Raw genomic sequence first — 22989 nt, 5'->3', positions numbered from 1 at the left:
TGCAGCTGATACTTTGCTCCATGTTTTTGAAATATTTCATTTTGTATGCTGTCTAGAGAATAACTACAAAGTCAGAAGACTCTTCTATCAACCCTTTTAAATTTGAACATATTGGGATCATTTAGGGATACCATTTACACTGAAAATTTGTGGAATATGGCAATTAGCTATCTGACTTTTAATGTCTGAGGTTAAACCACAAAGAATAGAAGATTGCCATTTACTTTTTGCCTAAAACTAACTTTACATTTATTCTTTTATCAAAGACACTATGAATGAAGCTTTTGGTGCTGATTCTCTCCAAACTTTGTTCTCAGAATGGGAAAATCCAGTGTTTACCCGATACCCAGAGGTAAGTCTATAATACTTATTCTTTTGCTAGTTTCGGCGTTTTAACTTTAAGGTTGGAGTTAAGACATGAATGACTGAACTGATTTTCAGATAAGTCATAATGGAAACTGACAATATTCCTGATATATCTGCAAAGTGAAATGTCATTTGTGGAGAGAGAAGGCATTAAAATTAATAACATTTTGGCAACTTTGACATTATGGGCAAATCTGTCCATTTACTAAAGTGTTTTCAGAATTCCGTGCAATCATAGGATCATAGATCTAGAGCTGAAAGAGACCTTAGAGGCATCTCATCTGGAGCTCTAATTTTATTGATGAGGAAAGAGATCCATGAAGGTTAAGTGACTTACTGAGGCCATACAGGCAGCACATTTTAGATAAAGTGAGACTTGTGTATAAGTCCTCTGATTGTAGAGTTGGTGTTTTTTCCACTATAGGATAGTAGTAATAAAATTGGTATCATTAGATAAAGAGGTAAATCTTCTAATGAGGGGACAGTTGTCCTTCCAGATGGGGCTATGTTTTCTCTGTAGCAAAGTATATTTTGTGAGCTGCCAAAGTAATCTGACCATGAGACTCTCCAAACTCCCACTTAGTACACTCCAGTGGGTTCTTTGCACTCTAGGATTGAATGTCAAATCTTCTATTTGGCTTTAAAAGCCCTTCCCAATCCAGACCCTTCTGACCTTTCCAGTCATTATGCACTCTATTCCACGGTGTACTCTATGATCCTAGCCTTCTTGCTGCTCCTTGTACACGACACTCTGTCTCCTCACACCATGACTTTGTACTGACCGTTCCCGTGTCTGGAAAGCTTTCATTCCTCACCTCTGCCTCCCGCCTTCCCTGGCTTCTTCAAGCCTTGATTGAAATCTCATCTTCCACAAGAGGCCTTTCACAACCTCTGCTTCGCCTCTACCCCCACCCCTCCCTCTAAGACTAGCTCCCATACCTGGCACGTACTGTGTGGAGGTAAGTGTTTGAATGTCATCTTCTCCATCACGTCAGGAGCTCCTTCAGGGCGGGAACTGTGTTATGGCAGGTCTTTGCATTCTCAACTCTTAGCCCATGACTGGCACATAATAAGTACTTAATAAGTTCTCATTGGGGGCAGCTGGGTGGCTCAGTGGATTGAGAGTCAGGCCCAAAGAAGGGAGATCCTGGTTTCAAATCCGGCCTCAGACATTTCCCAGCTGTGTGACCCTGGGCTAGTCACCTGACCCCCATTGCCCACCTTTACCACTCTTCTGCCTTGGAACCAATACACAGTACTGACTCCAAGACAGAAGGTAAGGGTTTTAAAAAAAAAAAAGTTTTCATTGATCATGATGATGATGATAAGGAGTAGGCCACTAGTTGATTACTTGTTATTCAGTGGTGATTGCCTAAATTTGGTGGCACTATCATTTTCACCAGAAATTTTCAATAAAGATTTTGCTACTACTTAAGTACAAGTGCTATAAAAATAAGTGCTTTTAAAAGCATGTCAAGATACTTTAGGAAAAAGCAATGTAGACATGTAAAATATTTAGATTTAAGAAATGTTGTTTATGGTTATCTTTACAGGTTGCTCTTGATGTGAGCAGTGACCAGGCTGAGAGTCTATCAGTAAAAATTCACAACATCTTGTATCCCTATCGTTTTACCAAAGAGATGGTTCATTCGATGCAGGTAAAAGACACATTGAAGTTTAATAAAAGTATATACAGTGCCCAAGTTAGTTGCTAAATTTTAAGCAAATTACCTTTATTGAAGATACAAAGTACTTTAAGTTGTTAAATTGTCATGATCTTCCTATAATTTTTCCCACAGAAGGAGAGGAGGCAAAGAAACCAAAGGGAATTTGTTTATACTGCAAGGAAAATCATTTGTTTAGGAATATGGAAGATCTCAGGGATTTGTTGTATGTTCTGGCCCCCATTTTCTCTTTTAAAAAAATCTTTTGATATTTAATATTTTTATTTCATTCACATTTCCCACTACATTTCTCCCCCAAACTTCTTCCACAGAACCATCTCTTTTAATAAAGAAGAAAAATGTCAACAAAATTAATGTAAGAACATATCACATATATAGAGAGAGCAATATATCAATATATCCAAAAAGTCAGTTTTCTATGCAGTGTTCCATCCCAAATGTCCCCCACCTCTGCAAAGAAGAGATCTGTCCCACATTTTCGAGGGCTGTTAAGCAGAGATTTTTTTTTTTTTTTGCGCAGGATTATATACTTGCTTGTTGTAAGATATTCAGGAATCAACAAGCAGTCTTGCTGGCAATTCCCATAGTGGTGGAGAATTAATTGAATTAATTGACTTTTAAACAGCCAAGTGGTGCAGAAGATAGAGCTCTGGGGCTGAAGTCATAAAGACCCAAGTTCAAATCTAACCTTGGATACTAGCTGTGTGATCCTGGGCAAGTCATTTAACTGCTATTTGCCTCAGTTTCCTCAGCTATAAAATGGGGACCATAATGGCACTTTTAATTTGGAAAACCCATAGGGATCACCTGATTTTAGGAGTGAATAAGCATATAAATGAAAAAGAAAGGCATTATTGAGACATTTTAAAAAGTAAAAGTATCGGGAAATTACATGATCAGAGCTGAAGAGACAACTCAGATAATGCTCTATGAATTACTATAATTCAAAATTGCCAGATACACTAACAGTAGAAAGTAGTTCTTGGTAGCCAGTATTGCCCACTGAACCCACTTCTGAACAGTGGGCATGGAGAGTAGAGGCCGTAATGAGCAAAGGAGACCTGATGGCAAAGATATTAAGGTACTTATCAAGTCAGAAAAGACATCTTACCTAAGGGCTGAAGCTAGGCTTCCATAGCGGAAAAAGGAGCCCTGCCTCTGGATTGAACAGAATCTAGATTCCCAAAGTTGGACAGAAAAACACCTCCTTCATTGCGTTGATCATAGGATTGACCCCAGCTTCCCAAATTAAGATATTCCTCTACAAGGAGATATCAGAACTCAGTCTGATAAACTCAGTGCATAACTGGCAGGCCTCTGACTGACAAAAAAACCCTCATGAGAAGCACATGAACTGTTAGAAGGCCAGAAGCCAGATAGCCTGACGTCATAGGACAAGAGAGAGTCAATTTGATGAGTATAAGAGTCTCTAAGAAGCATAGGTCATATTCAGCTGTTGCACAGTTCAACATGATGGAGAAAAAATAGCTGTGATTTGGACAGATGTCAGGCCATAGAAAATTATATACAGAGCAGCCGAAGCACCGGAGGAAAATATGGTCAAATTGCAGTCATAATTTAGAGGAATAAGAAATACATTATGTGAAACCTATGGATGAAGGAAGAGTTCATAACCTAATGAAATAAAGAGGAACATAGAAGGCAAAATGGAATCCAAGTTATCAATAGCCTATGAAAAAAATTATCTAAATTATTAATAGAGAAATACAAATTAAAAGAACTCCAAAGGTCCATTTATGATGAAGGCGATTGTTGCAGAGAAATCTGAGAAGGCTCTGTAAAGATTAAAATTAATATGCTATACAACTCCTTTAAACTGATGCAGAATGATTCTGAACAAGTCATTTAATAAAGACAAACACTTTTGAAAGAATTGGGAATTCTTATCAATTCAGTGATGGAACATGATTCCAGAAGCCTGTCCACCTCCAGCTAGAGAGGTGATGAACTTAGAAAACAGATTAAAACATACATTTTGGACATGGCCAACATAAGAGTTAATTTTGCTTTTTTTTTTTTTTTTTTATCTTTACCTTCCATCTTAGAATCAATACTATATGTTGGGGGCGGCTGGGTAGCCCATACCACTCTTTCACCTAGGAGCCAATACACAGAAGGGTTAAAAAAAAATATTGTGTGTTGGTTCTAAGGCAGAAGAGCAGTACAGTCTAGGCAATGGGGGTTAAGTGGCTTGTCCAGGGTCACACAGATAGGAAATATCTATAGCCAGATTTGAACCTGGGACCTCCTGTCTTCAGGTCTGGCTCTCTATCCACTGAGCCATCCAGCTGCCCCTCACTCTCCTTCCCTCCTGCACCCTCCCCTCCAAGAATTTCTTAAGAATTTCTCAACATGATTGGAATTAGTACCAGTCTGTTCAAGATACCAGCAGGATACTGCAAACAATCATCTAGGACAAAATACCAGGACACTTTGATTATCCAAGAAGCCTATGTACAGTAGGACAGAAGCAAGCAATAACAGCGAACATTATGAGAACATTGACTCCTTAACCTCGAAATGGACCCCAAGTTATTAGGCTTTCTCTAGTACCAGAAGAATCGAAGGATTCATTTAGGCAAAAGCTCACAGTATGAGTAGGGTATTCGATGTGCCCAAAAAGTGTCCAGTTTACCACTCTTAAACCACATTGAAATATTCTCAGATGACTTTATCTGTGACCTCAGAAACCATCTTTAAATCATACTAGTCAGTGGCTTTATTAGAGAAAAGCAGCCAAAAATGCAGCATCTAAAGTAATGTAATCAAAGGAGGATGGAAAGATATGAATGTGTGTAGCCTACCAAACTTTGAACAGAAGAACCAAAGTGGATTAATATGCCATTTCAAGATTTCAAGATGCTCTGGACTGTTTGACCAAATAGAGTTTCTCATTAATGGACTTAGCTAGAGGCTATTTTGAGGTTCCTATGGCAGAGGAAAATAAAGAAAAGGTGAATTTCGTCCACCAAAATAAATTTTACTAGTTCATGTCTACCCCAGGGTATTTTGAAAGCACCTTACACTTTGCAGTAATTGATGGAAAAAATACTTATAAACATGTGCTCACTGAAAACGTGGATTTATTTTGATGGCATCATTGCTTTGAGGAAAAACTAGAAGAACATGAAGAAATATGATAAAAATGTTGAATCATAGAAAAAAATGGCCTGACTTTGTTGATAAGTAAGTGTCACTTTTGCAGATCCTCTGCCAACTATATGGGCTATTTTGTATCTCAATAAGTTATAAAGACCACCCCAGAAAAGATAGGTACGGCCCTCACTTTGCCATGCCCTTTGAACCTTTGAGATGTAAGGACTTTCTAGCAGTTATTATTACAGTTTGTTAAGAACTATGCCTCTATGGCTGAACCACCAAATGATGTCACTCATGTTTACATGATTTAAGAAAAATAGAAGCAGAAGAATAAGAAAATGATTTATGCTAAACCCCACAAAGCCTTTTGCATATCTGTGGGCAGACAAATGTGAACAAGAGTTTGCAAGTTTAGAGGCAGCCAGGTAGCTCAGTGGATAGACAGCCAGGCCTGGAGTCTGGAAGTCCTGGGTTGGAATGTAGCCTCAGACACTTCCTAACTATGTGATCCTGGACAAGTCACTTACCCCAATTGAATAACCTTTACCACTCTGTCTTGGATTCTAAAACAGAAAGTAAGGGTTTAAGGGGGTAAAATGTTTGCTATTTTACTTGTAACAAGTTTACAAAGTCTACTGCTTCACATAGGACCAGTATTTGATCAAACAAATACAAACAAGCTTTTGTTCAGCCTACAAATAGACACTAACCCTTGAGGGCTTGAGAGCCACCTTCCACCAAGAGGGCAAAATCACCAGAAATAAGTCACATTTACCTGCAGAGGCTAAGCAACAAGACTTGTTACCCCAATAAGCTTTGAAGTAGGCTATCATTGAGAAGTCAAGTCAACAAGCATTAAAAAAAAAAATTTTTTTTCTAAACCCTTACCTCGTGTCTTAGAATCAATACTGTGTATTGGCTCCAAGGCAGAAGAGTGGTAAGGGCTAGGCAATGGGGGTCAAGTGACTTGCCCAGGGTCACACAGCTGGGAAGTGTCTGAGGCTGGATTTGAACCCAGGACCTCCCGTCTCTAGGGCTGACTCTCAATCCACTGAGCTACCCAGCTGCCCCCTCTGATTTCTTTTTAAATCAATTTCAATTTAGAGAAGTGGTCTAGATTCCAACCAGCACCATAACACAAACTTGCTTTTATTTTTTTAACATAAAGATAGATTGATATTAAATCTGTTGTCAGGGTTTCTAACTCCTTTTTAAACCTATATTCATTAGTGTGCTATTCATTTGAATATTTGGCAGGTTCTGCAGCAAGTGGATAATAAGTTTATTGCCTGTTTAATGAGTACAAAGCAAGAAGAGAATGACAAAACAGGTAAGAATAGCGCCTGTCCTTAATGAATACTCCACTAGCATTTAATTAAGAAACTCATTTTAAGGAAATTTTAGATATACAGTTAAATATTGCTGACTTTAACTGAAGGGGAGCAGAATTATTGGGATTATGATCATTCTAAAATATGGAATATTATAGAATAAATATAGTAGTAGCAAGTATATATAGAACATATAATTCCTTTGGACCTATTTTAGTGAACAAATAATTAATATAGCAAATGCCAATATGGAAAATGGATATATTTTTTAAAACTCTTACTTTCTGTCTTAGAATTGATAGCAAGTTATCAGTTCCCAGGAAGAACAATGGTAAGGGTAGCCAATTGAAGTTAAATGACTTGCCCAGGGTCACACAGCTGGGAAGTATCTGAGGTCAGATTTGAACCTAGAACCTCCTGTCTCTAGGCCCAGCTCTCAATGTACTGAGCCACCTAGCTGGCCCAAAATAGATACTTCTAAACCAAGAGTTCTTACCATTTGAAATCATTGACCTACCTTTAGCATTTTGGTGAAGCCTATGAGCCACTTATCAGAATGTTTTTAAATACACAAGACGTAATACACAGAGTTACAAAGAAAATCAGTCACACTGAAATATAATTATCAAAATATTTAAAAAACAAGTTTATGGAGACTAAATTCAGAAACTCTGATTTGGGAACAGTTTATTCTCTTTAGTATGTTAAATATACACTCTAAACTTTTTTACAGCATTACTTTACTATTAAGTATTATTATTATTAAATCCCAGTTATCATCAGTAGAACAGAAGGGAAGTAATTCCATTCTCTGTAAAATATAAATAAGTGGAGCCAGTAAAGTGTCGATGAAAATGAATTAATTTGGAAAGCTATTTTTGTTTTAAACTCTTTTTTGTTTTACTAGAGGCCACCGCTCTTATTCATTTAATTTTTTTCAACTTAACAAGCATTTATTTTCTCTTCCCACCATCACCATCAAAAAAAAAAAAAAGAAAAAATATTATAATATCTTCAGATATTCTAATATCCTTTGGATATTGGTATTAGAGTTCCAGAACTCCAGGAACTGTGTTGGGAGATGAAATATTGTACATGAGGAACAATGAGTCATCTGAATCATAGAGTACATGGAGGGGAATAAAGTATAAAGATCTGAAAGGTAGTAAGACTTCAGGTTATAAAGGGCTTTGAGTGCCAAAAAAAAACATTTCTAAAATTTGATTGTGGAAGTAGTAGGGAGCCACAGGAGTTTATTGGGTAGGGGGACAGATTATATGGTCAGACCTTCACTTCAGGAAAATCAGTTTGGAAACTTTGTGGAAGATAAATTATAGTGCAGAGAGAATTAAGGCTGGGAAACTAACCAGAAAGCTATTGTAGTAGTCCAGGTATCACATGAGGACCTGAAACAGTGTGGCATCTGTGTAGGTAGAGAAAAGGGCACATAAAGAGATATGTGGTGAGGGTAGAAATGACAAGAATTGAAAACAAATCGGCTATGTGGAAAGTGTATATATAAGGAGTCAAGGGTGACCCCCAGATTGGAAGCCTGAGTAACTGATGCCCTTGGCAGCAGTAGGAAAGTTGAGGAAAGGACAGGATTTGGTGGGAAGATAACAAATGAGTTATATTTCAGACATATTGAAGAAAGGACACTGTTAACTTCATTTCACATACTGGATTAAGCTAGAAACCTTTAAAGGAATCTGCTTAGATAACACTGCCATTTAAAAAAATCAAATACCAAAAGATTCTCTACTGTCCAGGAAAATTTCTTTCCTCCTTTTTCTTTTCTTTTCTTTTCTTTTTTTTTTTTTTGGCTAAATGATTTTTAATTCTACGAATACAGAAATGCATATAAACTTATAGCATCCTTTATTTTTGGCATTTTGTACTTGCATTTTGTTTTATGTACAAACAAATTATTGTTTTAAATTACAGGTCATTGAGTACCTCTAGCTTGCTGTTTCATATTCCTCATTTCAGGTTTCAGTTAAATACATTGTCTAGTTATGAAGCACCAGAAGAAAAATGTTACAAAAAATATAGTTTCTGGTAAAAATGGGATCACTGTCATATCTTCTTTTATATATAAGAAATGAAAACTGGAATAAACACTTTAAAGAGAAGAAAGAATAGATGTCCTCTAGATAGGCCAAGGATGGGTGTGGTCCTGAGTGCACAGTATCCCTTACTTTGTGCAGTGAGCACTGGCATCAGTTTCATATTTGATGTTATTGCCTCATAGTTTATTATTTACTCAGTTGTTTTGTCCAGCACAGGATGTACAGTATTCATCACAACCAGCTGCAACTCTTGTCCTCAAAGGAGTTTAAATTACAGCACTGGGGGCTAAGCCAAGTGCAAAAAAAGTTACTTCTTTTTCTAGGCTGAACGTCTCATGCCCTAGGCTGGAGGGTATCCTAGAGTCAGCATCTTTCATCTCTTAAGTAGGAAGAAGAGTGGCCAGCCATTTGACATAGTCTACTTCAATTCATTTCAAGAACAGAATTTCATTTTTGAAGCAATTCTAATAAAACTTTAATTCTTGCAGTGGCCTTTGGCCAGAGCAGTAAAGTTCTAACCTAAAAAAGTAAAGCTCTGCTAAAGTTATGTCTTACTGCTTGATGTTCCTTACAAAGTCCTCAGGAAAAAAGCTATGATGACATCTTGTAGAATATGGTTGCAGATTTTCCTATTGAATTTAAGAGGATTAATTCTGCTATCATAACAAAAAGAAATTGGGATTTTGTTTCATTTCTTTTTCCTACACATTGACAAAGAGAAATAACTCAAGATAGATACCCCTTTGGCTTGCTGCCAGGTTATTGGGATGCTTCTCAAATGTGATAAAATCACAGTCTTCATGGATCACAAAGTAGTCTGCAGTCAATTCAGATTATTTTAATGTGGTGTTTAATGACACTCCTTTTTATCAAATTAAAATGAATAAAATATATCATATAGGGCTTTAATCTTTTTTTAAATTTAATTAATTGATTTAGAATATTTTCCCATGGTTACATGATTCATGTTCTTTCCTTCCCCTTCTCCCTCCCCCCTCCTGGAGCTGACAAGCAATTCCACTGAGTTTTACAAGTATTATCGTTCAAAACCTATTTCCATATTATTAATATCTGCAATAGACTGATTATTCAAAGTCAAACATCCCCAATCATATCCCCATCAACTTATATGATCAAGCAGTTGTTTTTCTTCTGTGTTTCTGCTCCCACAGTTCTTTCTCTGGGTGTGGATAATGTTCTTTCTCTTAAGTCATAGGGTTTTAATCTTGAGTGAGCACAAATGACAACAGTCTCTCATCAGAAATCAATTCAGTGGTTTTTTTTTTTTTTAAGGCATTAGCACCATAGGGCACCAGCCCTGGAGCAGGAAGACCTGTGTTCAAATGGGACCTCAGATACTTCCTAGCTGTATGACCCTGGGCAAATCACTTAAACCTAACTGCCTCTTCTGCCTTGGAACTGATACTTAGTATTGATTTTAATAGAGGGTTAAAAGGCTAAAAAAAAAAGTGATACTTCTATTGCTTTTAAGATAGAGGGTAAAGGTTTTTTTTAAAAAAAGGTATTAAGATATTTCTAAACTGCATTATGCAATAGAGGTGGTTGTGGGTTCTTGTGTATATCAATAAAGTTCAACCTTTTACATCTTCTGCCAAACTGGAAAAAATTTCTATGTGGTTCTAGCAAAATTGTCCCAGGCCAGCTTAGCAAAATTTAGGGAGCCTCACCACTAGATGGTTGAATCCTGGATGAGGAATCTTGTTAGCCCAAGGTACTCATGGAAACTATCATGGAAACTATTCTAAGTTCAGAAAGGCTGGAGGGAATGCCCATGGTTGTGGAACTACTGATACTGGAAGTGTAAGTTTTGTTGTTGTCTTTTTCATAACTTCAGTATTTTGGAAAGCTAAAAAGTAAATTATTCCTGTTTAGTTAACCTTGTTTTATCTTGTACTTGTGGTATTAAATAATTTCAGTTAGTCTTTGACACTCTATATAATGTCTTTTATTCTCATTCCACTGATTTGGGGATTCAAGTGGTCCTCATCTCTTCTGATATTTCTAGGGGGAAACCTGCTAGTATTGGTGGATCAGCATGCTGCCCACGAGCGGATCCGTTTAGAGCAACTCATTTATGGTAAGTAGGTGTGGACTCATGAGGCAGCTAGTGGCACAGTAAATAGAGCACCAGACTTGGGGTCAAAAAGATTCATCATCCTGAATTCAAATCTGGCCTTGGACACTTACTATGTGTCATAAGTGACCTGGGGAAATCTTACCACCTGTGTGACCCTGGGCAAATCATTTAACCCTGTTTGCCTCAGTTTCCTTATCTGTCAAGTGAGCTGGAGAAGGAAATGGCAAACCACTCCAGTGTCTTTGCCAAGAAAACCCCAGATGGGATCATAAAAAGTCGGACAGGACTGAAAATAATTGGCATTGACTAAGAGAGATGACCAACTTCTCAGCAGAAGTCTATATGATCTGTCCTGAGAAAGTCCCTGGGGCAGCAGGGCCATACCAAGAAGTACTTGGGATGTGGTGATTCAAATAAAGGCCTCTTTCATGACCCTCTATTACAAGCGTAAGAACAGTCGGACCACTCCTCTAGGCAGCAGGGTCTTAGTTATGATCAGAAGCCTATGAAACGTACTTAGAGGTTCCTAAGGCTTCCTACTACTATTCATGGTGTCCAGAGCAAAGACTTGAATGAAGTTTAGTTGACTGAGCCTGGCACTCCCATCTCAGTGTTTATCCTGGAGTATTGGTATGCATTTTTAAAACACTACTGACCATTTTTCTCATCATCAGACTATGTGCTCCCCAACAGATGAAATTACAAGAAAAGCTTTACTTTTTGTGGTTAAGTAATGAAAAACAGTAGTGACAGTGAATTAGAAAAGGATAGAGATGGATAATTCTATTGAATAGAAATGTAATATTTTCCATGCCATTTTCCACTTTTCTTTAAAAGGGAAGGCCTAAGAAGGAGATGGAATGTTTGTAGTCTCACAGCTAAAGAAACTTCACTGCAGTAGTGTACAGGCTGTTATACTGATCAGTCTTCTATAGTGACCTCTTCTGAATAACTGAAGTCTCAAGAGTTGTGCTAAAATCTCATATTCTCTCCTAAGTACCCATCAGTGAAAGAGTAGTCATTATTTGTTTACACATATGTAACATTGCATCTTTCTTATAGGAGATGAAGATTTCTTAGACTGCAGAATTACTCTGAAAAGGTGTAGACAGCTTGGATTACATTTTGAATCTGACAAAAGGCTGAAACCTAAACCTCTGAAGTTAAAAACTCTTGGTCCAAAACTAAGCAGTAGAATAATGAATGTTATTATGCTTTATCATGTTTCATGCTTGGTCTGAGACTAGTGGAATTTATTTCTTCTTGTTTCCACCTATTAAACTTTCTGCCAATAGATTCCTATGAGAAGGAGCAGCCAAAAAGCTTTCGCCGCAAGAAATTGTTGTCTTCTACCATCTATCCACCCATGGAGGTCACGGTGACAGAAGAACAGAGGAGGCTCTTAGAGTTAGTACCATGCTCAAGGGATGAACACTTTAAGGATGCGATATTGAGTATAGGATAGAGTCGGCCTAGTAATCTATTCCAGCAGCTAGAACTTAGATCATTCTTACCCTTTCTTGGAATAGGGAGTGTTTATTCTGTACAGTTTCTGTTGAAAGCAAAGCTCGTGCTATAATTGCTTCCATTCTGCCTTGTATTGATGTAGTCTCATTCCTTAGATATAGTTACCATGATCATTTTGAGGAAAATGTTGGAGCAAAAGCCTGGCAGGGGTAAATCATATAGTGATTCACTAGATAGGACCTCTCCCAACTCTGGGGATAACAGAAGTTTCTGGAAATGGGAAGGAGAGAATTGTTTCTTATTTATTTCAGATTTGGAAATAAGGCTACTGCCAATAATTCATTTCTCCTAGGGCATAATTTAGATTAGCTACAGACCCATTTATTTACTTGTAGTTAATCAGTAACTTCTCAGTTCCAGGGGCCATTAATTACCTCCCTGCTTTCATGCTGATTTGAAACATTCTGAGCCCTTTGTTTTGGGGCCAAGTGCCTTTAAGTCAGTGATACGCAACCTTTTGAGCTTGGTGTGTCAAAATTTGCCAAAGAAACGAGCATAACTCGGGTGGTGTGTCACTTCAAGAAAAAAACCATAATTTCATAATATTTATAGTTTAAATAACATACTTCTCTGTATGTGGCCACATGTCATCGAAAATGGCTAAGCATGTCAGTGCTGACATGTGTGTCATAGGTTTGCCATCAGGGCTTTAAGTCCTAGTTGAAAAACAGTAATCAGAAATGAGCAACTCTCCAATAAAGAAGAAAAGAAAATCCTGACATTTTAAATCACTTAGGACACTTGTTCTCCTGAATGAAATGGGGAACAAGGAGAGGTTATTGTGATCTCAAAAGGGGAGATGTTATGATATTAAAATTCTAAAAGATCCCTCTTTAAGTCTGAGAGGATGAGAGAAACTTTTTAAAAATCTAGGGCAATTTCTGAAAAATTAGGGAATATTCATAACTGAGATTAGAATGAAATACTCTTCTTCAAAAGTACTCTTTGATGTACCCTAGTACATTTGGGACTCTTCATCTCTTTAGGTGTTACCACAAGGGCCTAGAAGATCTGGGCCTGAAATTAATATTTCCAGATGCTACCAGCTCCCATGTCCTTGTGGAGAAGGTGCCACTCTGTTTTGTAGAAAGAGAAGCCAGTGAAGTTCGGAGAGGAAGACCTACTGTGACAAAAAGTATGCTGGAGGTGAGATGTCCTGAGAAAGTTGCTCTGGAATTGTCCTATTGTATTCTGCCTGGACAGTCTCAGGGCTTTTCAAAGTAGTGGCCATGAGGTTAACCTGGCTGGGTCTTCCTAGAATTCACTATTTGATAGGATGTCCTTTGCTCTTCTGTCATCAGTATTTTTTTTCTGGTTTTCTGCCCTAAAACCATGCTTCCCTCCCACCCCCACCCCACCTTTTCATTCAAAACACTTCATTATTCAATCTTTGTTGAACCAGAAATCCAAAACATAAACTTTCTGCAGCACCCACATCAAAGACCATTGTTAAGGCGTTTATTTCAGTTTGAAATAAAGCTTATGATGCCCAGAAAATCTTACTCATGCTCAGCCAGGCTGATCAAGACAGATCTTTGTTGATTCTGAAGGGAACCAGAATGGTTTTGCTCTCTGTGAGAAGGGGTAGCAGCTTGACTTCTGGTGGATGGAGAGCAAATACCCTCCTTCCCTGAAGGGGACCCTCTTGTAGTAAAAGCTAGTTAGGAGAATGAACATTTTAATATTAATTGATCCTAGTAGTTGTAGTAGTAGCCCTGGTGTTATTAACGGCAGTAATAACGATAACTCACATTTACATGATGCTTTATAAGTTTCTTTTTCTGTTCTTATTAATATTTTCCCTCAATTACATGAAAAAAGTTTTTTCAACCTTCATTTTTTAAAAAGTTTGAACCAGGGGGCAGCTGGGTAGCTCAATGGATTGAGAGCCAGACCTAGAGATAGGAGGTCCTAGGTTCAAATCTGGCCTCAGACACTTCCCAGCTGTGTGACCCTGGGCAAGCCACTTGACCCTCATTGCCTAGCCTTTACCACTCTTCTGCCTTGGAGCCAATACACAGTATTGACTCCAAGACAGAAGGTAAGAGTTTAAAAAAAAATAGTTTGAGCCAACTTTTCATATCCCCTCCCCCTCTGAGACAGCAAGCAATCTAATATAGATTTTACATGTGTAATAGTATAAAACATCTTTCCATATTAGTCCTTTTGTGTAAGAGAACTTGAACTAACAAAAGCGAAGAAATAAAGTGAAATATCATATGTCTCAGGCTACGTTCAGACTCTTATCTGTTCTATCTCTGGAAGTGGATGGAATTTTTCATCATGAGACCTTGAGGATTTTCTTGATCACTGTATTGCTAGGAAAAGCTAAGTCATTCAGAAACATTTATCATATAATATTGCTGTTTTGTGTACAATGTTCTCCAGGTTCTATTCTCTTCACTTTGCATCAGTTCTTTCTAGGCTTTTTAAAAATCATCTCTCATCATTTCTTATAGCATGATAATATTCTGTCACCATCATATACCACAACTTGTTCAGCCATGCCCCAGTTGATGGGCATCCCTTCAGTTTCTAATTCTTTGCCACCACACAAAAGAGCTGCTAGAAATATTGTTGTACAATACAGTCTATCCTCTTTTTAAAAATCTGTTTGGAATATGGACCTAGTAGTGGTATTGCTGGATCAAAGGGTCTGCACAGTTTTAAAGATGCTTTGTAATTTTCAAAGCTCTTTACTCACAGCAGTCTTCTCACTCTCCTTTCAAAGTGATGGGCAAAGAACTGAGCAGAACTGGAGTCAGAGTTTGGTCTCTGGACTTATAATCCAAATGTTCTGGTTTCAGGAAACACCAGCAGTAGAGAATGCGAAAGGGGTTAGTATTTGTCTCTGTTGTAACAACTTTGATGGAACTAAGTTGTTCAATTTCTTTCTACTTGTTTTTTCTCCTCTTGGGAGAGATATGGCTGTGATTTTGAAGCAGTGTAGTATCTCCTGTTTGGCTTTGAATAACTTTGATCATTAGAAGCATAGCTGTGTGAAGAGAGGAAGAATGAATATTTTCTAAATCTGATTTAAAAAGAAACATAATTAGATGTGATAGCAGGGGGTTGCTAGGTTACTCAGTGAATAGAGAGCCAGGCCCAGAAATAGGAGGTCCTGGATCAAATCTGGCCTTAAACACTTCCCAATTGTGTGACCCTGGGCAAGTCATTTAACCACAATTGCCTAGCCCTTGCCCTTCTCTCTTAGAGCTTTTACTAAGACAGAAAGTAAGGATTTTTTTTGAAGTGGTGTAGAAAAAAAACATTTTTTTAATCTAATGATAGGGAATTCCCAAGAATGACTGGAATCTTCAGTGAAAATTTTCTGGTGTTTATAATCATAAAGTATGACTTGTATTGAGTGGACAACTATATTAATTTCTTTTTCATATTTATTTATTTCCTTTATTCACAATCTGTGTCCAATGTGACACTTGTTCTGGCTAGAATTTTAAACAAACAGACTGTCCCTTAATAAATGATCAAAACCACTCCTACCACTTTCATGTCCTCATAAGCTGTTGGCATCGGTGTCTGGATTGAGCTTCCCTTACACAAATGCATTTAATCTTCCTCAGACTTCTTGCTGAAAGCACTTTTGTTTTTATAAAACCTCATATGCCAAGCTGCCTTTCCTTGGGGCTGCTGGTCTTTAAAGGGGTCAGTTTTTTTGTGTTTTTTTTTTTTAAACCCTTGTACTTCGGTGTATTGTCTCATAGGTGGAAGATTGGTAAGGGTGGGCAATGGGGGTCAAGTGACTTGCCCAGGGTCACACAGCTGGGAAGTGGCTGAGGCCGGGTTTGAACCTAGGACCTCCTGTCTCTAGGCCTGACTCTCACTCTACTGAGCTACCCAGCTGCCCCGGTCAGTTTTAATATTTATCTATTTCTTTTTTAGTAGAGAAAAGACAGCAGTTGACATGAACTTTTTTTTTCTTTTTCTTTTTTTTTTTTTTTTTTTGCTTTCTAGGAATTTATTCGAGAACAAGTAGAGGTGAGTAATTGCTTTGTTTGGGAAAGACAGGTAGAGGTTTCACACTGAGGGCAACAACCACCCTCTATTCCTGCTGCAAATGAAGAGTTTAATCCTGTGTTCCTGCTACTTTCAGATGCTTCAGACTACAGGAGGGGCTCAAGGGACTTTGCCACTTGCCATCCAGAAGGTGTTAGCTTCCCAGGCATGCCATGGTAAGATCCTTACTGTATTTATTCAATATCTGCTATGATCGAGCACCCTTGCAGAGTAGAGGAAGAACGAGGAGGATATAAGACAAATGAAAGATAAGTCTTGTCTCTAGAAGCATACAGCTTGTATTAAGAAGTAACACACAGGAGGCAGCTGGGTGGCTCAGTGGATTGAGAGCCAGGCCTAGAGACAGGAGATCCTATGTGGCCTCAGACATTTCCAAGCTGGATGACCCTGGGCAAGTCACTTAAACCCTATTGCCCAGCCCTTACCTCTCTCATGACTTGGAACCAATACACAGTACTGATTCTAGGATGGAAGGTAATGTTTTTTGTTTTTTAAAGAAAAGAAAAAAACATGAAACAACAAAGGAAAACAATAACCAGATCATTTGTATTTAATATACATATTTGACATAGGAGTTCAGCAGGAAAGTCAAGTGGAAGAGCAAACAGAATCAGCTCTCCTAGAAGAACTTGAGTTTCAACATGTATTAGTAAAGAGAAAAGAAAAGGAAAAACAGAGTAAATGGAAGGAATCGCATGAGCATAGGCCTGATGAACAGATCCACACATGGCAAACACCAAGTGGACTGGCTTAGTTTGAATAAAGGGTCCATACAAAGAAGCAGGAAGAAATTAGGTTGGGAAAAAGGCCTGGAAGCCTTGAAGTCCAAAATGGAGCTTTTAGATTAGGCACATAGAGTTCAGAGCTAGAATAGACCTTGGCTTGGATTGTCTATAATCATAAACCATGGATTGTATTGAGCAGACAATTATATTAATTTCTTATTTATTTTCCTAATTCACACTATGTGTCCAACACTCCACTTGTTCTGGTTAGAGTCTTAAACAGAAACAGATTGTCCTTTAATAAATGATCAAAGCCCCTCTTATTGATTACATGTCACCTCGTTTTCCAGAGAAGGAAACTAAGACTCAGGGAGGCATTTATGATTGGCAGAGGCAAGATTTGAACCTTTAGCACTCCAACTCTAAATTGAGGGCTCATTCCATTGTACCCCATTCTCCAGGCATTTGCTACAGGATCTTGAACAGGACAATAATAAAACAAAATGACATTTGAGGAAAATACTCTGGTGGCAATTTTTGTGCGATGGATCATATTTAGACCATTATAGTAACCTAAGTGAGCTAGTAAAGATTTACGTTAGGTAGGATCTATAGAAGGAGAAAGAAAATGACAAATCAAAGGGAACATTTTGCAGAAAAATTAACATTTTTAGAGGTGGTAGATTGAACCTGGAGCCAAAGGAAAGAAAATATTGAAAAGCAACCCTAAGATCAGAAGCCTTGGTTACCAGGAAGAATCACGTTTAGAGGTGCTCTGAACAAATTACACGGATCTAGTCTGGACCACAAAACGTACCCTTTCTTACAAAGGCCGTCGAGAGCTTCCTTACGGAAAGGAGGAGCGGGCAGAGCAGAAAGCCGTAAAGGCCCTCCGTGGCCCTGGGAGACGATCCCAGCGATTCTAAGACAACAGAAGTTTCCAAGACGTGCGCTCCTTTCCTGAGGGGACATCCGGGTCACCGTCAGGGTGGGATCCCAGCAGTCCGGGGCGCTTCTCTCATGTTCCTGTCTTGGTTTTAGGGGCCATTAAGTTTAACGACAGCCTGAGCCTGCCGGAGAGCCGCCGCCTCATCGAGGCTCTGTCTCAGTGCCGGCTGCCCTTCCAGTGCGCTCATGGGAGGCCCTCGATGCTGCCCTTAGCAGACATAGACCATCTGGAACAGGAGAAACAGGTACGTTAGTGATTAAGAGGGCAGGAAGCGGTCCTGCCAGGAATACATTACCAGCTCTCCTTCCCTCACTCATTTTGAAATGCCGACACATGCGCGCACACATATGTACACGTGCACGCACACGCATGCACACACACGCACGCGCATACACACGCACAGTTGGGTATTTCCCAAGTTCAGTAAAGGTAGATTTGCGGATCCCCCCATCTGAGTGGACTTCCTCTCAGCTTTCTGAACAGGATGCAGCAATTCTTTCTCCAAAGACCGCAGACTGGGTCGGAATAGAGCAGGATGGCTTTTGGCTAAGCGTGGTCCAAAGCCTCGTGTTTCCTCTCTGGGAGAGTAATTTGCTGTAGTGGCCGTGCCGGCTTAAGCATCTCCGCAGCCTCTTGGGGCATCGTCAGGGGACAGAGGACTAAATCAGCGTTGTGGTTGTGAGCCGCCACAGAGCTGGGTGGATAATGCTGGAAGGACACAGAGTGGTTTAAATTAAGAACATTTTCTGTTCTCATTTGTAATCTTAAATGAAACAGAACATGAGACTTTATTAAGAATGCTCATGTGATTGCATTCCCAGAGCCAACAACTGTGCTTACCTTTGCTGCTAAACAATCTAACTTCTCCTCTTGCAGTGAGTCATGGGTATTAGAACTTTGTACACAGCCAGCCGAACTCCCTAGCACTAGAGAACTTTCTGAACCACAAAGAATCTAGGTTCCATGACTGAGAGGAACCTTTTTGTCTAGAGGAACCTATGATGTTGCTTATTTAGTCTTCCCTGAAGCCTGACTTCAATGTACATTTGAAAATTAACTCTTTGATTGGGATTTGAGTATCTGCATTTCTTTATTATGTTTACAACTATTCATTCTATTTCTTCTAGTATCCTAAACCCAACCTTGCTAAGCTTTGCAAAATGGCCCGGGCCTGGCATTTGTTTAAGAAAGGAGAGCCCCACGATGAGAAGCAGAACAAGGGTTGAAACCACCTTGTGAACCTCCATGAAGACGAGCCTCTCTAGACAGCCCTCGCCTGTGAGAAGATGAAGGGCCATTCGCTGAATGTTGCCGCACCCAGTATGAATCACTGTGGCTGGAACACTTTCCTTAGCAAGCCCCATGCACAGAATTGACTTCTAAAGCACAGCACCCTTTATTGGGCATCTTTAGACAAGCTGCCACATTAATTTAAATTTGAAAGCTGCTTAAGAGGAGCTGTACAAATGGATGCATTTCTAGGACTCGGGAGGTTGACATTGCCTTTCTGTGTCTATAACTTATCTGGAGTAAAATGTGATAATTTTTTAAGTCAGCATTTTTAGTTTTCATTTAATATGAATTTGTATAATTTATAGTTTAAGCTCCAAGGATGAGTAGTCTCCCCAATCTTTATTCACCTTTTTGCCCCTTAGTTTTCCTTCACTCCCTCCCTTCCCTACATTTTACAGCCCAGCCCTAAAGAGTCTTATTCCATCCAATCAGCTCTCATGACAACTGGATTCTCTGAATGACAAAAAGGGCCTGAGAAGCCATCAAGGCCAACCTGACCAAGAATCTCCTCTACAGACCACCCCAATACCCTTCCATCATCGTCGACTAAATGATTTTAGGAAACCGACCACAAGAAGTCATGTTGGCCAAGAGAAAAAAAGAGGATGAAAACTGGATGGAGAAAATTCCAAGTTCCCATTTGTTGCTGACTTCGAAACAATTGTCTAGCAATCGATACTGTACATATCTACGAGCATAAGGATCCATCCTGGGGAAAGCACCCAAAGTGCAATACACGCTCCTCAGTTTCTTTCTCCAGGACCTCATGCCAGTGTGGAGGTGACCCTGGGTTCTTGAAAGTGACGCCAGTAGAGTGTGAGCTCTGGCAGGTTCCACCATGTTGGAAAGTTTCAGGCACAGCCCTGGCCACAGACCAAGGCTGTGTTCTCAGAGCCAACCCAGCGAAGTATGGAAAAGCCCATCACCAGGTGGCTGGCCTCTCAGCAATGGATTTTTTTGGCTGGGGCACCCATGAATTTTTTGGTATATTATTATTCCTTTTTTAAACCCTCACTTTCTGCCTTAGTAACAACTCTAAGACAGAAGGGCAAGGACTAAGCAATGGGGGTTAGTAACTTGCTGAGGGCCACACAGCTAGGAAGTATCTGAGGTCAAATTTAAACACAGGACCTTCTGCCTCCAGCCCTGGAGCTCTAGCCAACTTCTTCATACCTCACCGCAATATTTAGTCTTTCAGTAAGATGCCTAACTTTGCTTAAGCAGTTGTAGTCACTCATGATTTCCCTTGCATTTTCTCAAGGGGTCCAACACAGCTTCTGTCTTAGGTGTTGCAGTGGATAGAGGCCCTGGGCCCAGAGTCAGAAAGACCTGAGTTCAGAACCAACCTCAGACATTTACTAATTATGTGATCCCTGGCAAGCCACTTAAACTGTGTTTGCTTCAGCTTCTTCCTCTGTAAAATGGAGATCATCAGAGCACCTGCCCAGAACTGCTGTGAGGATTAATCAAATGAGATAATGATCATAAAGTGCCCAGCACTTTAATGTTATATGTTATTTTAATCCAAATTTAAATACAATCTGCAATCTCAATTGTGGCATAATTCCAACTGAACAGAGGAATTTTCCTTCTTGCAAAATGTTTTGTAGCTTCCAACCAGTCTTCATGTATTTCTGCTTCACCAACAGATGGATTTCTCAGAAAAGCATTTTCTGTTTCTGGTTAATGATAACTAGTAGGTTCAATTTGTGGAAAAAGCTTCACTTTGAACATGCTGCTGTAAGTGTGGGTAATGTGCAGAAAATTTTGTTCTAAGAGTTTCTACTTGAAATTTGAAAAAGAGGGATAACATGGTGTTTGAAGACTCTTGGATTGATCTAACATTTTCATAGACTCCCACGATTAGATGATGCCCCCATCAATGGCTTAGTTTACCCCTCGCTGGCAGAAGTTATGAGTCTAGAACCTAACTCATTACTTGCTACCCTAACAACCAAGGAATTCTTCCTGATGTTTAAATTTTTATTTTAAAATATTTTTCTGTGGTTTCATGATTCTTGTTTTCTCCTCCCCTCTTCCCTCTCCACTCCCAGAGCTGACAAGTAATTCCACTGGGTTGTACAAATGAGATCATTTGACACCTATTTCCACATTATTCATTTTTGCAAAAAGAGTGACCTTTTAAAGCCAAAACCCCAAATCATATATCCATATAATCAAGTGATAAATCACATTTTCTTCTGGCTTTCTAGATGTGGATGGCATTCTTTTTATAAGACCCTCGGAACTGTCCTGGAAAAATGAGGTCCTATTGTAGAAATGTTTATTCTCCTGTCTTTTCTCTCCCCTGCTGCCCATCCTCCTGGTGATGCCCAATACCTCCCTTGCTCACAATCCTTCCAGGTCCTCACCCAGGCTGTGGCCTCACTTCCCTCTTTTCATAGTTGTGACCCTGCAGTTGTTCAGTTAAACAACACGCTGTCTTCTTCCCTTAAACCTCTTGTTACCCTGTCTGGTTGCGATTCATGCCTTGTCCATCCTTTTGCCTCTCTTCATGTGGGCAGTTAAATGGCTCAGTAGATAGGGTCTGCGTTTGAAGCCTAATTGACTGATCTGGGGTTACACAACTGTTAAGCATCTGAGGCTGGATTTGAAGGAAGATCTACTTGACTGCAGGGCCAGTCCTGTGTCCATGTGCCACTGACAGGCCCTGGGCTGGGAACGGGAGCTGCATCAGCACATCAGCATCAGTGTTGCTTAGGACCAAGGCAAAGCCTTCAACTTTGCTGACCTGAGCCAATAAACCTCTCCACCTGCAGTGTATATGTGTGTGGGGGAAGAGGTGGGCAGAGGTGGGCGGGAGGATGATGACAGTGGAGGTAAGGGAGGAGGGTTAGCAATCAGACTTTTCTCTGGATCACTTTGGGAGTACTGAAAGCTTGCAGGGCCCCTGTCCATCCCTAAGATCTTGGAATAGCCCCACACAAAGTACCCCAAGAAAGCAGCAAGAGGACCAACCCAGACCTTCCCTTCTGAAGTATCATAGAGCCCAGCCCTACCATCAAGCCTGAAATCAGGAAGGAGGCTGAGTAAAGAACAGGCAAACAGAAAAAACTCCACCATAATGAGCTATTGATGGTGGCAAGGATGCTTAAGACACAAATGCTGAAGAAGAGCATCTATAAACAAGGCCACTGAGGAAAACCTAGCTTGGGCACAAAACCAGAAATCTTGGAAGAGATGAGTCTAAAAGGTTTAAAATGTTTTTATAAGAGGGATGAGAGCATTTGAAGAAAAAATTAGAAAAAAAATGAGTGTCATAGAAGGAAGAATTTGAGAAGGCATTAACAACTTGGCACAAGAGGCAGAAAGCCTTGCCCAAACTACACAGTCCCTGAAAATTAAAAGCCACCTCACTCTGAGGCAATAAGAAATATTTAAAAAGAAGCTGAAAAAGAAGAAAAGAGAAAGCATCTTACCATTGATCTGAAAAACAGATTTGAAGTATATGAAGCCTAGGCTCTTTTTTTGAAGCTTAAAAATATATATTTTTAATTAAGAATTGTTGGCCTATCAAACTATTACCCCCCAAAAGAATCTAGTATTATGTATTAAGAAATATTAAAGGGGGCAGCTGGGTAGCTCAGTGGATTGAGAGGCCTAGAGATGGGAGGTCCTAGGTTCAAATCCAGCCTCAGACACTTCCCAGCTGTGTGACCCTGGGTAAGTCACTTGACCCCCATTGCCCATCCTTACCACTCTTTCACCTAAGAGCCAATACACAGAAGTTAAGGGTTAAAAATTTAAAAAAAAAAAAAAGAAATATT

The 22989-nt window shown here is 39.4% G+C and overlaps 1 protein-coding gene across 2 annotated transcripts in view; it reads left to right on the top strand.

The window, feature by feature from the left end:
• MLH3 (mutL homolog 3) overlaps positions 1–19449 on the top strand; it is a 35275-nt gene extending 15826 nt beyond the window's left edge. The window contains exons 3-12 of one of the 2 annotated variants that reach the window (XM_044662087.1): positions 267–352; positions 1920–2024; positions 6429–6501; positions 10598–10669; positions 11965–12076; positions 13183–13342; positions 16172–16195; positions 16311–16389; positions 18001–18152; positions 19036–19449. In XM_044662087.1, coding sequence (XP_044518022.1) covers positions 267–352; positions 1920–2024; positions 6429–6501; positions 10598–10669; positions 11965–12076; positions 13183–13342; positions 16172–16195; positions 16311–16389; positions 18001–18152; positions 19036–19134 — 962 coding nt within the window. In that variant the 3' untranslated portion in view covers positions 19135–19449. The remainder of the gene's footprint in view (positions 1–266; positions 353–1919; positions 2025–6428; positions 6502–10597; positions 10670–11964; positions 12077–13182; positions 13343–16171; positions 16196–16310; positions 16390–18000; positions 18153–19035) is intronic. The other variant, XM_044662086.1, reaches the window with a different exon arrangement.
• The last annotated feature ends 3540 nt before the right edge of the window (positions 19450–22989 follow it).

Source organism: Gracilinanus agilis, chromosome 2, assembly GCF_016433145.1.
Source record: "Gracilinanus agilis isolate LMUSP501 chromosome 2, AgileGrace, whole genome shotgun sequence".
NCBI lineage: Eukaryota > Metazoa > Chordata > Mammalia > Didelphimorphia > Didelphidae > Gracilinanus > Gracilinanus agilis.
This window is presented reverse-complemented; position numbering and strand designations above follow the sequence as displayed.